Source organism: Hypanus sabinus, chromosome 2 (genome assembly GCF_030144855.1).
Source record: "Hypanus sabinus isolate sHypSab1 chromosome 2, sHypSab1.hap1, whole genome shotgun sequence".
Classification (NCBI taxonomy): domain Eukaryota; kingdom Metazoa; phylum Chordata; class Chondrichthyes; order Myliobatiformes; family Dasyatidae; genus Hypanus; species Hypanus sabinus.
The window spans coordinates 118,421,696-118,434,192 of NC_082707.1; the positions used below are offsets into that span (position 1 = coordinate 118,421,696).

Consider the following 12,497-nt stretch of genomic DNA (forward strand, 5'->3'; position numbering starts at 1 on the left):
TAATGCCAACATCATTGGCGAGGAGAAGGGAGACTTGCAGCTTGGGCAACTGCTGATCTTCCATTAAAAAAAACCTTGCCTGGGCTTGTGCCCTGGAAACTTTCCAAGGCGCAAATCCATGGTCTATCGAGACTAACAGAGGCCTACACACACAAATAGATAAACTAATTCCTAAGGCAAATAAACAAGTACAGTACTGGGGAAATCACATGAAGGTGATTAGCAAAAGAGAATAACCAATGGGAAGAAAAGCTTTTGCATTTTACAGTGACTGGTTGGCATTGGGATAGAGAGGACAGACTTAATTGAGCTTGCAGAACTATGGAAAGAGAGTGGGGGGGGGTATGGCTTTGCTGGATTGCTGTTATATACAGTACATACTTGATGGGCCTTTATACGCTGTAATAGTCTGCCATCCTGTAATTCTAATAAAATACAAGCAGTTTTCTGCCACACATATAATGAGGCAGGCTGCACAACAACTTGTCATCTTTACAGCATTTTACAGGGGAACCATTGAGTATGTCATGACAAGTTGCATCTCCATCTGGTATGGGAGCAGCTGAGCATTAAACCATAAGTTCCTACAAAAGACAGTGAGAACAGCTGACAGGGTCTAAGGAGCCTCCCAACCATCTATCGGGACATTTATCACTGATACACATGCACGCACACACACACACACACACACACACGCTGGGGCCTTCATCAGTCAGGGTCGACCATAGATGCTGCGTCCTAGCAAGCCTGGGCAGTACAACATGGAGCGCAAGCCATTGTCCATGTAGCACGCTCCCCATCTCTACCCTGCTGATGAACCCAACAGAAAGGCAGAGACCGATACAGTTTGGCAGCAGCAGTGTCGCAGGAATTGCCAGTGTTGAACTCAACATAGGAGCCTTAGGGACTTCTACACATCAGGAGCGCTGCATACACAGGGCCTTTAGTATTAAGGATCCCACCCATCCAGCATTCCCTTTTGACTTTCTGCTATCTGGCAGGAGACTCTAATGGATAAAAACAATAACAGTGCTTTACACCCTGGTTCGAAGAAAAGTTGTCTCGTTTCTATATACACTATATACGTTAGATACCACAAACAAGAAAATCTGCAGATGCTGAAAATCCAAGCAACACACACAAAATGTTGGAGGAACTCAGCAGGCCAGGCAGTATCTACGGGAAAAAAAAGAGTACAGTCGACATTTTGGGCCGAGACCCTTCGACAGGACTGGATACGTTATACACATATAGAATTAAATGAGAATAAAATTGACTTGATTGGCGCAGGAGAGTCACTTGACGTTCCAGGATCGGCTCCGCCGCCCCGCAGTGCAAACGTCCGTGTTTACAATGAGTTGCACAGCGAGGTTGGGCAAAGTGGCGAGGAATGCGTTAGATGTCTCTCACTGCTCACCCTCTCTGATCCTGACCCGGCACCTACCAGCCTTCTTCCCCCCCCCACCTTCTTTATAGGGCCCCTGCCCCCTGCCCCCTGCCCCCTCCCTCTTCAGTCCTGACGAAGGGTGTCGGCCCGAAACGTTGACTGCTCGTATTCACGGATGCTGCCCGGCCTGCTGAGTCCCTCCGGCGTGTTGCGTTAATGTCCTTCCGGGGGAGAAAACTTAAAGCACTCCTAACAAATCTCTCGATATCCTGGGAGATTTGGAAACACAACAGCGCTTGGTGCTGCTCAGCTGCCACTGTTTTAACATCCATGAAGTTCGTACAAACGGGCAGAAAAGACAAGGAGAGAACACTTAGCGAAAGCGGCTCCAACCACAGCTCGCACTGCGCTTGCGCAAAGAGAGACCGATCATTCGCCCGCTTTCACAATCCCGCCACCCATGATAGGCTAATATACCGGCGCCTTTCGGCTCTCTTAACAGCAATTGGTTGGGTGCTCTGAACACTCGGACCAATGGAAGAGGCCTGCTCGGTCAGCGATGAGCCCATATTTTTATCAGTCGCAGTGATTGGTGTAGGGTGTTGAAGGAGCAAACCAATGGGCTTGAAGCTTCAGATGTAGTCCTGGAGCCCGGGAATTTTTCCGTCCGGGTTCAGGGCCGAGTGTGGAGTTGGGTTTGGTGTCCGGGATTGTGGAGAGTAAGAAGGAAGCTTCTAGTCAGAGACTTGGGTAATGGAGAGGGAAGGAGGGAGAAGCCGTACAGTAATTCAGCACGAACACAAACCCTCCTGTGCCGACCTGTGTAAGCTGGTCCATTTGGTTCGTATCCCACTGAAGGTCTAGGGGCTGTACCAATAACTTGGGGAAGCTGGGAAGTGGGGATGGAGATCGAGTGTGTTCCAATCCTCTACTGCTTCCCAAGACTGATTAGTTTCTAAAGCATTGCATTTGCTTGAGTTAATTTTGACCAATTGTGAGCAAGTGGCAGTATGCCTCTATGCAAATATTTCCAACACAAAAAATGAGAGGTGACATTCAGCTTGTATAGGAATCCTTGACTTCGTACAACAGTGAAGGATTATTCAGTTCACTAAATCCTTGTTTCCTTTCAAGAGAGCAACCTCATCAGTTGCGTTCCCACCTTTTTTTCCCTTTGCCCTGAAATTAGTCTCTCACATATCCACCAACTTTTCTCCAATTTTTTGGCACTTAGCTACATTGAAGTGCAACTTTGAGTGGCTAAATAATCACTGAGCTGGGATATCAAATGAAACCAGGAGACCCAGTGGCAACCCATGATGTCCTGGGCAGAGCCACATAGACTACACTCAAGATTAGGATTGCACCCTGGCCTCTGGTGCTGTGAGGGAGCAACACAAGCTGACACCTAAGCAAAAGTCACAGTGATTACTTTGCTTGCTACAGTACAAATATTGCAAATATAGATAGATGTGTAAACACAAGAGAGTCTGCAGATGCTGGAAATCCAGAGCAACACACACAAAATGCTGGAGAAACCTCACAGGTCAGGCAGCACCTATGCATCTTTTCCTGATGAGTGCCTCAGTCTGAAAAGCAGATTTTATTCATTTTCATAGATGGTGCCTGACCTGCTGAATTCCTCCAGCATTTTGTTGTCCTAGACAGATGTGTATGCTATGATGTGATTGTTTATATCTGATTTAATTTCTTCAATCTAGGTGGCTAACCATGGCTAATAAAATGTTAAAGAGAACAGGACTTCCTCTGGGATTATGTGAGAGACTTTGGAAGTACCAGATCATCAACTGTCGGGTAAGGCAACCAGTGAGCGGTATAATACTAAACACAATACTGTAGGAAGCTAAGGCTTGCTGCACAAATTTTCTTCTGTCCACAGAGTAATGAAGAAATACAGTATATTATTCTACATGAGCCCTATTGTTCACTTGTTCCACTTTCACACCATTCCGCAGCGGTACGGAGGAACTCTTGATTTACCCATAACTTGTCTTAGTGACCATAGAATTGTAGAGCACTACAGCATAGAGACACCCTATCTAATCTCTGCCAGGTCTTTTTCCCTAGGTCCATCAAGCTGCACCTGGATCATAGCCCGCTATACTGCTCATTCATGTACCAATGCAAACTTCTCCTAAATGTTGCAGTTGAACCTGCAGTTGAACACGCCCACTGGCAGCTTGTTCTATACTTGCACCACCCTCCCAAATTCCCCTCAAGTATTTCACCTTTAACCATAAACCTATGATCTTTAGTTCTTGTCACTCAATTTCAGGATTGGAGCCTGCATGCATTAACCTACCTAAACCCCTCATAATTTTGTATACCTCTATCAGATCTTACTCTCCTGCTGTGCTCCGGCAAAAACTGTCTTAACATATTCAACCTTTCCCTATAACTCAGGTCTGTGGTTAGCGTGACACTATTACGGCTCTGGGCATTGGAACTCAAACTTCAATTCCAATGACATCTGTAAGGAGTCTGTATGTCCTCCCTGTGGAATGCGTGGGTTTTCTCCTAGTGCCCCAGTTTCCACCCACAGTCCAAAGACACACCAGTTAGTAGGTTAGTTGGTCATGGTAAATTGCACCATGAATAAGGTAGGGTTAAATTGGGGTGGCTGGCCAGTGTGGCTTGAAGGGCCCTTTCTGTGCCTTATCCAAATAAATGAATAAATGAATAAATCAAACATCATTGTAACTACTCTTTCAAGCCTTGCCCTGATTAGTGGTAATCGGAGTGCTGTTAGACTATAAGACATAGGAGCAGAATTAGGCCATTTGACCCTTCGATTTTGCTCTGCCATTCCATCATGGCAGATTTATTGTTCTCAACCCAATTCTCTTGCCTTTTCTCCGTAACCTTTGATACTCTGACTAATGAAGAACCTATTAACCTTTGCTTTAAATAACTCCAATAATTTGGCTTCCACAGGCATCTGTGGCAATGAATTCCAAAGATTCCTTACCCTTTGGCTAAAGAAATTCATCCTCATCTCTATTCTGAATGGATGTCCCTCTATACGTGAAGAGGCTGTGGCTTCTGTTCCTAGAGTCCCTTACTATAGGAAGAATCCTCTTCACGTCCACTCTTTCTTGTCCTTTCAATATTCAGTCAATTTCAATGAGATCCCCCCTCATTCTTCTAAACTCCAGCAAATGCAGGCCCAGAGCCATCAAGCATTAACCATTGCATTTCCGGAATTATTCTTATGAACCTCCTCTGAACCTTCTATGATATAGTTATAGAAAATAACGTTTAGAACATAGAACACAGGAACAGGCAATTTGGCCCACAATGTTATGTTGAACTAATTAAATAAGTAATTAAGTACCTACTAAACTAATGCCTAAACAATGTCCATATTCCTCCATTATCTGAACATTTATGTGCCTATCTAAGAGTCTCTTAAATGCCTCTATTTATTTGCATCCACCACTACTACTGGTAGTGCATTCATTCCAGGCACCCTCCACTCTACGCAGAGAAACAAAAACTTACAACACATTCGAATTTGCCCCCGTCACCTTAAGTGCATACTTTCTAGTACAGGCAGTCCCCGGGTTACATTCGAGTTCCATTCCTGAGTCCGACTCTTAAGTCGGATTTGTACGTAAGTCGGAACAAGTACATCCAGTATTATTTAGTGTCAGTTAGTTAAACGTTTGTCTTAGTATATAGTATATATTTTACCTTTCTATGCATATAAAACACTTAAGAAACGTACGTATTCCTATAATTAAATCACTGCGTTGCTTAGTAATAATTGTAGCTTTCCTTGGGGCAGGGCCTTTCACATTCTCCATTATTCTAACTTTATCCTTTAAAATTGTTCACATCGTTGACCGACTGTAGCCTAACGCTTTTCCAATGATCAATGGTGTTTCATCTCTTTCCAAACACTTTATTATTTCCACTTTATTTTCAATCGTGATCTCTTCCCATCAATGGAACAGAAACACTGCGGGTGGTGGCTCCCGAAGTCCGCTGGGTCCTAAGGACCACCGCACTGAGACAGACTAAATGGGACAAGTGGGGGCTGTGCTGGGTTTGGGTATTTGATCCTCCACAATATTCCGCGTAGGAATTTAAACTGAAGGTGGCAGTTTTTTTTTACGAGGTCGAGTTGCGAGCTCGACATCAACCTGGCACGGATGGTACGGGAGTCACTGGATTGACATCAACCCGGCACGGGAGCGGTCTGTCACTGGATTGAACTCAGAAACCTTTGTTCTCCAGCCCGGCGCTGATCTCACTGCACCAGCAGCCAACCGGAACGGGGGAGCTGGGTCAGGGTGAATCTTACTAAGAAAAATTTAAGCCAAATACAAAGTTAAACACTCAACACAGTGTCAATGGCAACCACTTAAAATGGCGGACGGCATCACGATCTGACTTAAGATGGCGGATGGTGTTCTCCTTCCTTGGTTCGTAAGTACGAGTTGTCCGTAAGTCGGACGTTCGTAACTCAGAGACTACTTGTATTAAATATTTTAGCTCTGAGAAAATATACTGGTTGTATATCTATGCTTCTCATGATCGTCTTTAACTGCCTGTCAGTCTGTATAGTTCCTCTCAGGGAGCTGTGGATTTGGATTCCAAAATCCCTCTGAAAATGAGTACAGTTAAGGGTTCTGCCATTAACAGTTTGCTGACCTTTTGCATTTGATCTCCCAAACTGCAAGACCTCACACTTGGCCGGACTATGTTCCATTTCAGAAATTTGAGTATATGGACTACTCTGACACCATGGGACAGCAGTGGAAGTGCTGCATTTGCAAAAGTGTTGTTTTCAGTTAAGTGATTGGAGAGGGAACCCATCTTCAAGTCCCAAAATATCATGTCCCTATATACTGAGAAATATTTTTCCAGTATCCTGGACAATAGTTTTTCTTAAACTGTTACTACTAGTTAATTATCTGTTCTTTTCACATTGATGGATTTGAGGCTTGTTAAGCACATTGTGGCTGTTGTCTTCTAGAATTTTGCCACATCAAAATGACTTGGTTATGACATGCAATGGGTGATGTAACCTTATCAGAGGAGTTATATGATTGTTTTTTTTCTTTTATTTCAATGCAACTTTGCCTCATCTGTCTTAGTTCTGGTGTACCTTTGTCTTCCTACCTCAATATTTTCTGGGTTTTTATTTGGCTGCCAGTGAGCTTATTTTGGAGATTGTTTGTTTATATACAAGCATCACCATGTAGATTGAACAGACAAATTTGAAATTTGATTGTTTTTGGAGAGGTACATTAAATGATCCTATTATGTATACATGCATTGTCCTTAACTAATAGTCATACAGTGCTGACATATACTCCTACTTGCTGACTCAAACCTACGCACTCCTCTGATTGTATTCCAAATTTCTTACCTCGTCTGAGACTGAAGTTTTGCGGTATGTCTTCTGTTTTTAACAGGATTTCCTATCCCTTTCATCTCTGGAGTTGATGCGCCACATGGGTCAGAGTATCAATAAAGTGTATGAATTGACAAAAATTGTCAGCAAAGCTTGTGCTCCTAAAATGATTACCGTAAGTAAATGCACCTTTCCTAGGTTCACAGTGTAAAGTTAATGTGTAATTTTTCCTTCCTTGGCTATCTTTCTATGCTCCCTGTCTCCATTTCTCTTAGTTGAGGATGTAAATCTTCTTGGTGTAGTCCATATTGCACCTTTGTTGATTTGTAAAGGCATTAATGGAACAATATTTGATGTATTGTAAAATAGGTGCCGCTGGAGGAGTCCATTTGATCCATTATGCATCTGTTGGCTCACAAGGCGGTTACCAATTGGGCTTGCTGTGTCTGGTCTTAATGTGTACCCTTGATATATTGCTTTAACCATGAACTTGGTTAAACACACACCTGGAGTATTGTGTGCAGTTTTGGTCTCCAAATTTTAGGAAGGACATTCTTGCTATTGAGGGAGTGCAGCGTAGTTTCACGAGGTTGATTCCTGGGATGGCGGGACTGTCATATGTTGAAAGATTGGAGCGACTGGGCTTGTATACACTGGAATTCAGAAGGATGAGAGGGGATCTGATTGAAACATATAAGATTATTAAGGGATTGGACATGCTAGAGGCAGGAAATATGTTCCTGATGTTGGGGGAGTCCAGAACCAGAGGCCACAGTTTAAGAATAAGGGGTAGGCCATTTAGAATGGAGTACAGGAAAAACTTTTTTACCTGGAGAGTTGTGGATCTATGGAATGCTCTGCCTCAGAAGGCAGGGAGGCCAATTCTCTGGATGCTTTCAAGAAAGAGATAGAGCTCTTAAAGATAGTGGAGTCAAGGGATATGGGGCGAAGGCAGGAATGGGGTACTGATTGTGGATGATCAGCCATGATCACATTGAATGGTGGTGCTGGCTCGAAGGGCGAATGGCCTACTCCTGCACCTATTGTCTATTAACTTTCTCTTGAGCAAGGTGATGCTTCAGCAAAGTGACGCAGTAGTGTTGTGGCCTTGTGTGGCAAATTACCTAGTACTGGTAAAACTCCAAAAATCCAGCACATTAGGGATATTGGTATTGCCCGACCAGCAGATATTCTGGATTATTGGACATTCCTGATATCCCCCATCACTCAGGAAAGACCCTGCCCTCTTCTTATTGCTGCCATCAAGGAGGAGTACAGGAGCCAGAGAAAATGCACTTAACATTTCAGGAACAGCTTCTTCTCCTGTGCCATCACATTTCTGAATGACAACGAATACATGAATGCTACCTCACTATATATTTTTTCTCTTTTTTTGCACTACTTATTCAATTAAATATTTTATATATAGTGTACTTACTGTATTACACAGTTTTTTTTCTTATTACGTAGTGCAGTGTACTGCTGCAGCAAAACAACAAATTTCACAACATATGCCAGGAATATTAAACATTTCTGATTCTATTAATCGCTACAAATAATGCCATTTATAGTTACCTGCGTCTCCTCCGTTTTATCTTGCCCCTCCTACATGTTAAATAGGTGCACCTTTAATTCTCCACTAACTCCATTGTGTTTCAAAGGATCAGGAATTGCAGCCACTCCAGACACTGGTTCTGGATACAAACTTACTCACCTTCCGGATCTTGATGTAAACCTGACCCATAGTCCAGACCCTAATCCCCACTGGACTCTGAACCCCTGGCTTCAGCTGCATACCCCGCTTACACTCTCTATCTCTAACCACTTTCCGAACTCTCAAGTGAGCCAAGTGTTGCAGTGTCAAGATTTTCTGACTGGAGATCTGTGACTAATGGTGTGTTGCAGGGATTAGTGCTGGGTCTGTTGTTGTTTGTCATCTGTATCAATGATCTGGATGATATAATTGTAAACTGGATCAGAAAATTTGCGGAGGACACCAAGGTTGGGAGCATAGTGGACAGAGAGGAATGCTTTCAAAGTTTGCAGAGGGATCTGGACCTGCTGAAAAAATGGGCCAAGAAATGGTAGATGGAATTTCATGCAGACAAGTGTAAGGTGTTGCACTTTGGGAGGACAAACCAGGTAGGACTGACACAGTGAATGGTAGGGCACTGAGGAGTGTAGTAGAATAGAGTGTCCTGGGAATACATAGCCACCCCTTGAAAGTGGTGCCATAGGTAGATAGGGTCTACCTATGCACATTGGCATTCCTAAATCAATGTATTAAGTACAGGAATTGGTAAGTTATGTTGAAGTTGTATATGTTGTTGGTGAGGCCTAAAATGGAGTATTGTGTGCCATTTTGATCAACTTCTTACTGGAAAGATATCAATAAGATTGAAGGAGTACAGAGAAAATTTACAAGGATGTTGCCATCACTTGACCTGAATTATAGGGAAAAGTAGAATAGGTTAGGACTTTATTCCCTAAAATGTAGGAGAATGAGGGGAAATTTGATTAAGGTATACAAACTATGAGGGGTATAGATAGGGTAAATGCAGGCAAGCTTTTTCCACCAAGGTTGGATGAGGTTGTGGCGACCCACTTCCTAGCACACTCGAACCGGCTCACAAATAGCCAGCGCGCAGGCACAAAGGCCAGGTCTGCAACAAAGGGAAAAAGCCTGTGGGGGTTTGTGAGTACGTGTCCCTTACAGCATCCGCGCCCGGGGAGGGCGGGATGAGGGAGGCTTTAAAGCAAGACTGTGAAGTTCGAATAAAATCATCTTTAATTGCAGTTTACCGACTCCGTGTCGTTATTTTAGTGCTGCGTGTAGCACACCGCTACAATTGGTGACCCCGATGGTCCAAACGATTTTTGAACCGGAGATGACCGACGCCGCATCTGTTCATGCCATTTCATTGAAACTGCCAGGCTTCTGGACGCTGCGACCTCACCTATGGTTCCAGCAAGCAGAAGCCCAATTCCACGTTCAGCAGATAACCTCAGAAGACACACGTTACTACTACGTGGTGAGCTCCCTCGACCAGGACACAGCGGCCCAGGTTGCGGAGTTCTTACGGTCTCCCCCAGCGGATGGCAAATACACAGAATTCAAAGCCCTGCTCATAAGGACTTTCGGATTCTCACGGTGCAAGTGAGCTGCCCGTTTACTGCACCTGGATGGCTTGGGAGACAGACCTCCATCGGCTTTAATGAATGAGATGTTGTCTCTGGCTGGCGGACACACACCCTGCCTCATGTTTGAGCAGGCATTCCTGGAGCAGCTGCCCGAGGACATACGCCTGCTACTGTCCGTCGTGGATTTCAGCGATCCCCGGAAGGTGGCAGCCCGGGCGGACTTGCTGTGGAATGCCAAGAAGGTGAGTGGGGCATCCATCACACAGATCACCAGGCCATGCTCCCAGCAGCAAACCAGTCCAGGCCCGACCGCAGAGCCCGCTAACCCCAGAGGCAGGGGTGGGGAGCCCAACGAACAATGGTGTTTCTACCACCAGCGGTGGGGCGCAGAAGCCCGCCGTTGTCGCCCTGCCAGTTCCCGGGAAACGCCAGGGCCAGCTGCTGCTGAATGCTACGGCAGCTGGCCATCAGGATAGCCTCCTGTATGTGTGGGACCAGTGGTCGGGATGCTGTTTTTTGGTTGACACCGGTGCCGAGATCAGCGTCTTACCTCCGACGAGTTACGACACCCGCAGCAGGGCACTGGGTCCCCCCCTGAGGGCCATGAACGGCAGCACAGTAAGGACCTATGGCACCCGTACGGTGCAGCTACAGTTCGGCTTCAGCCAGTTCACGTGGGACTTCACACTGGCCGCCGTAGCCCAACTGCTTCTGGGTGCGGATTTTTTGCGGGCTCACAGCCTACTGGTCAACCTGCCCAGGAAGAGACTGGTCCATGCCGAGACCTTTCAGACGTTCTCCCTGGGTGCAGCCCAGTTGCCAGCCCCTCACCTTGACTCCATCACGCTGTCCGACAACGACTTCACCAGGGTCCTGGCGGATTTCCCATCGGTTCTGGCACCGCAGTTCATGGCAGCCATGCCCCAACACGGCGTACAGCACCACATCCCAACCCAGGGACCACCCTTCCACGCCCGTGCTCGGCAGCTTCCCCCGGACAAGCTCCGACTGGTGAAGGAGGAGTTCAAGAGGATGGAGGAATTGGGGATCATCCAGCGGTCTGAGAGCCCATGGGCCTCCCCCCTGCACATGGTGCCCAAAGTGACAGGGGGCTGGAGACCGTGCGGCGACTACTGCAGGCTGAACGAGGCTGCCACACCGGACCGCTACCTTGTGCCGCACATTCAGGACTTTGCAGCAGACCTGCACGGCGCACGGATCTTCTCCAAGGTAGACCTCATCCGAGGATACCATCAAATCCCAATGCATCCGGACGACGTCCCCAAAACGGCTCTCATTATCTCGTTCGGCCTTTTTGAGTTCCTCCGCATGCCGTCTGGCCTGAAGAATGCCGCACAGACGTTCCAGCGGTTAATGGACATGGTGGGACGTGACTTGGACTTCGTGTTCATCTATTTGGATGACATCCTCATAGCCAGCAGCAGTCCTGGGCAGACTACGCGAGAGGCTCGGTGAACTGGCCGCCATATTCACTTCGCAGCATGGGCAGAGCCCGACCTGCATACCCAAAGACCTGCAGAACTGTAAGTTTGTGTTTGTACGAAGGGGCGGGCATCGGCCACTGCTGCAACGGCCCTACGAGGGGCTGTTTACGGTGCTCAGGAACAGCGGGTCCACGTTCGTGCTGGACGTTGGGGGGAGAGAGGAGGTTTTCACAGTGGACCGACTCAAACTGGCCCATGTGGACCTGGCGCAACCGGTCGAGTTTCTGGCACCGCGGCACAGAGGCCGACCTCCCAAGCAGTGTCCGGCCCAGACTGTGGACATTGGGGGGTGTATCGCCGGTTCTGGGGGGGGGGGGGGGGGTGGGGTTATGTGGCGACCCACTTCCTAGCGCCCTCGAACTGGCTCACAAATAGCCAGCGTGCAGGCACAAAGGCCAGGTCCGCAACAAAGGGAAAAAGCCTGCGGGGGTTTGTGAGTACGTGTCCCTTACAGCATCTGCGCCCGGGGAGGGCGAGATGAGGGAGGCTTTAAAGCAAGACTGTGAAGTTCGAATAAAATCATCTTTAATTGCAGTTTACTGACTCCGTGTCGTTATTTTAGCGTTGCGTGTAGCACACTGCTACAAGGTCACAGATAAGGGGTGGGTGAAAGGTGAAATGTTTAAGAAGAGTATGAGGGGGAATCTTCTTCACTCAGAGGGTAGTGAGAGTGTAGAGCAGGCTGCCAGGGAAATCATGGATATGGGTTTGATTTTTCCATTTAAGAGTTTGCATAAGTACATGAATGGGAGGAGTGTGCAGATTGCAGAGACCAGGCAAAATAATAATCTAGCACAGACTGATGGGCCTGGTTCTGTGCTGTACTATTCTATGTTTCTTTCAGAACAAGTGAATGCTGGATTATTAGTTTCCTGACCTGCAGCTGCATGCTGTCGCGTGATTGTACAGCGGACGTTGTATTGATTGCTCATCGTTCTCCTGTTCTGTATGGTTGGTGTTAGAGACCAAAATGTTGTACTTTTTAAATTTCTTTGCATCAATAAAGTATTTACAGATGCTCAGAGCTGAGTTAAACCGTAAGAGCATAAAACATAGGAGTACAATTAGCAGTGGCGTATCT

General features: G+C 46.4%; 1 protein-coding gene across 6 annotated transcripts in view; it reads left to right on the top strand.

The window, feature by feature from the left end:
* Positions 1-2,058: 2,058 nt before the first annotated feature.
* rad51b (RAD51 paralog B) overlaps positions 2,059-12,497 on the top strand; it is a 562,125-nt gene continuing 551,686 nt past the window's right edge. For 3 of the 6 annotated variants that reach the window (XM_059953376.1, XM_059953424.1, XM_059953416.1), the window contains exons 1-3: positions 2,068-2,227; positions 3,109-3,202; positions 6,832-6,945. In XM_059953376.1, coding sequence (XP_059809359.1) covers positions 3,119-3,202; positions 6,832-6,945 — 198 coding nt within the window. In that variant the 5' untranslated portion in view covers positions 2,068-2,227; positions 3,109-3,118. Of the gene's footprint in view, positions 2,228-3,108; positions 3,203-6,831; positions 6,946-12,497 lie in introns of all 6 variants that reach the window. The other 3 variants (XM_059953396.1, XM_059953406.1, XM_059953386.1) reach the window with 3 other exon arrangements.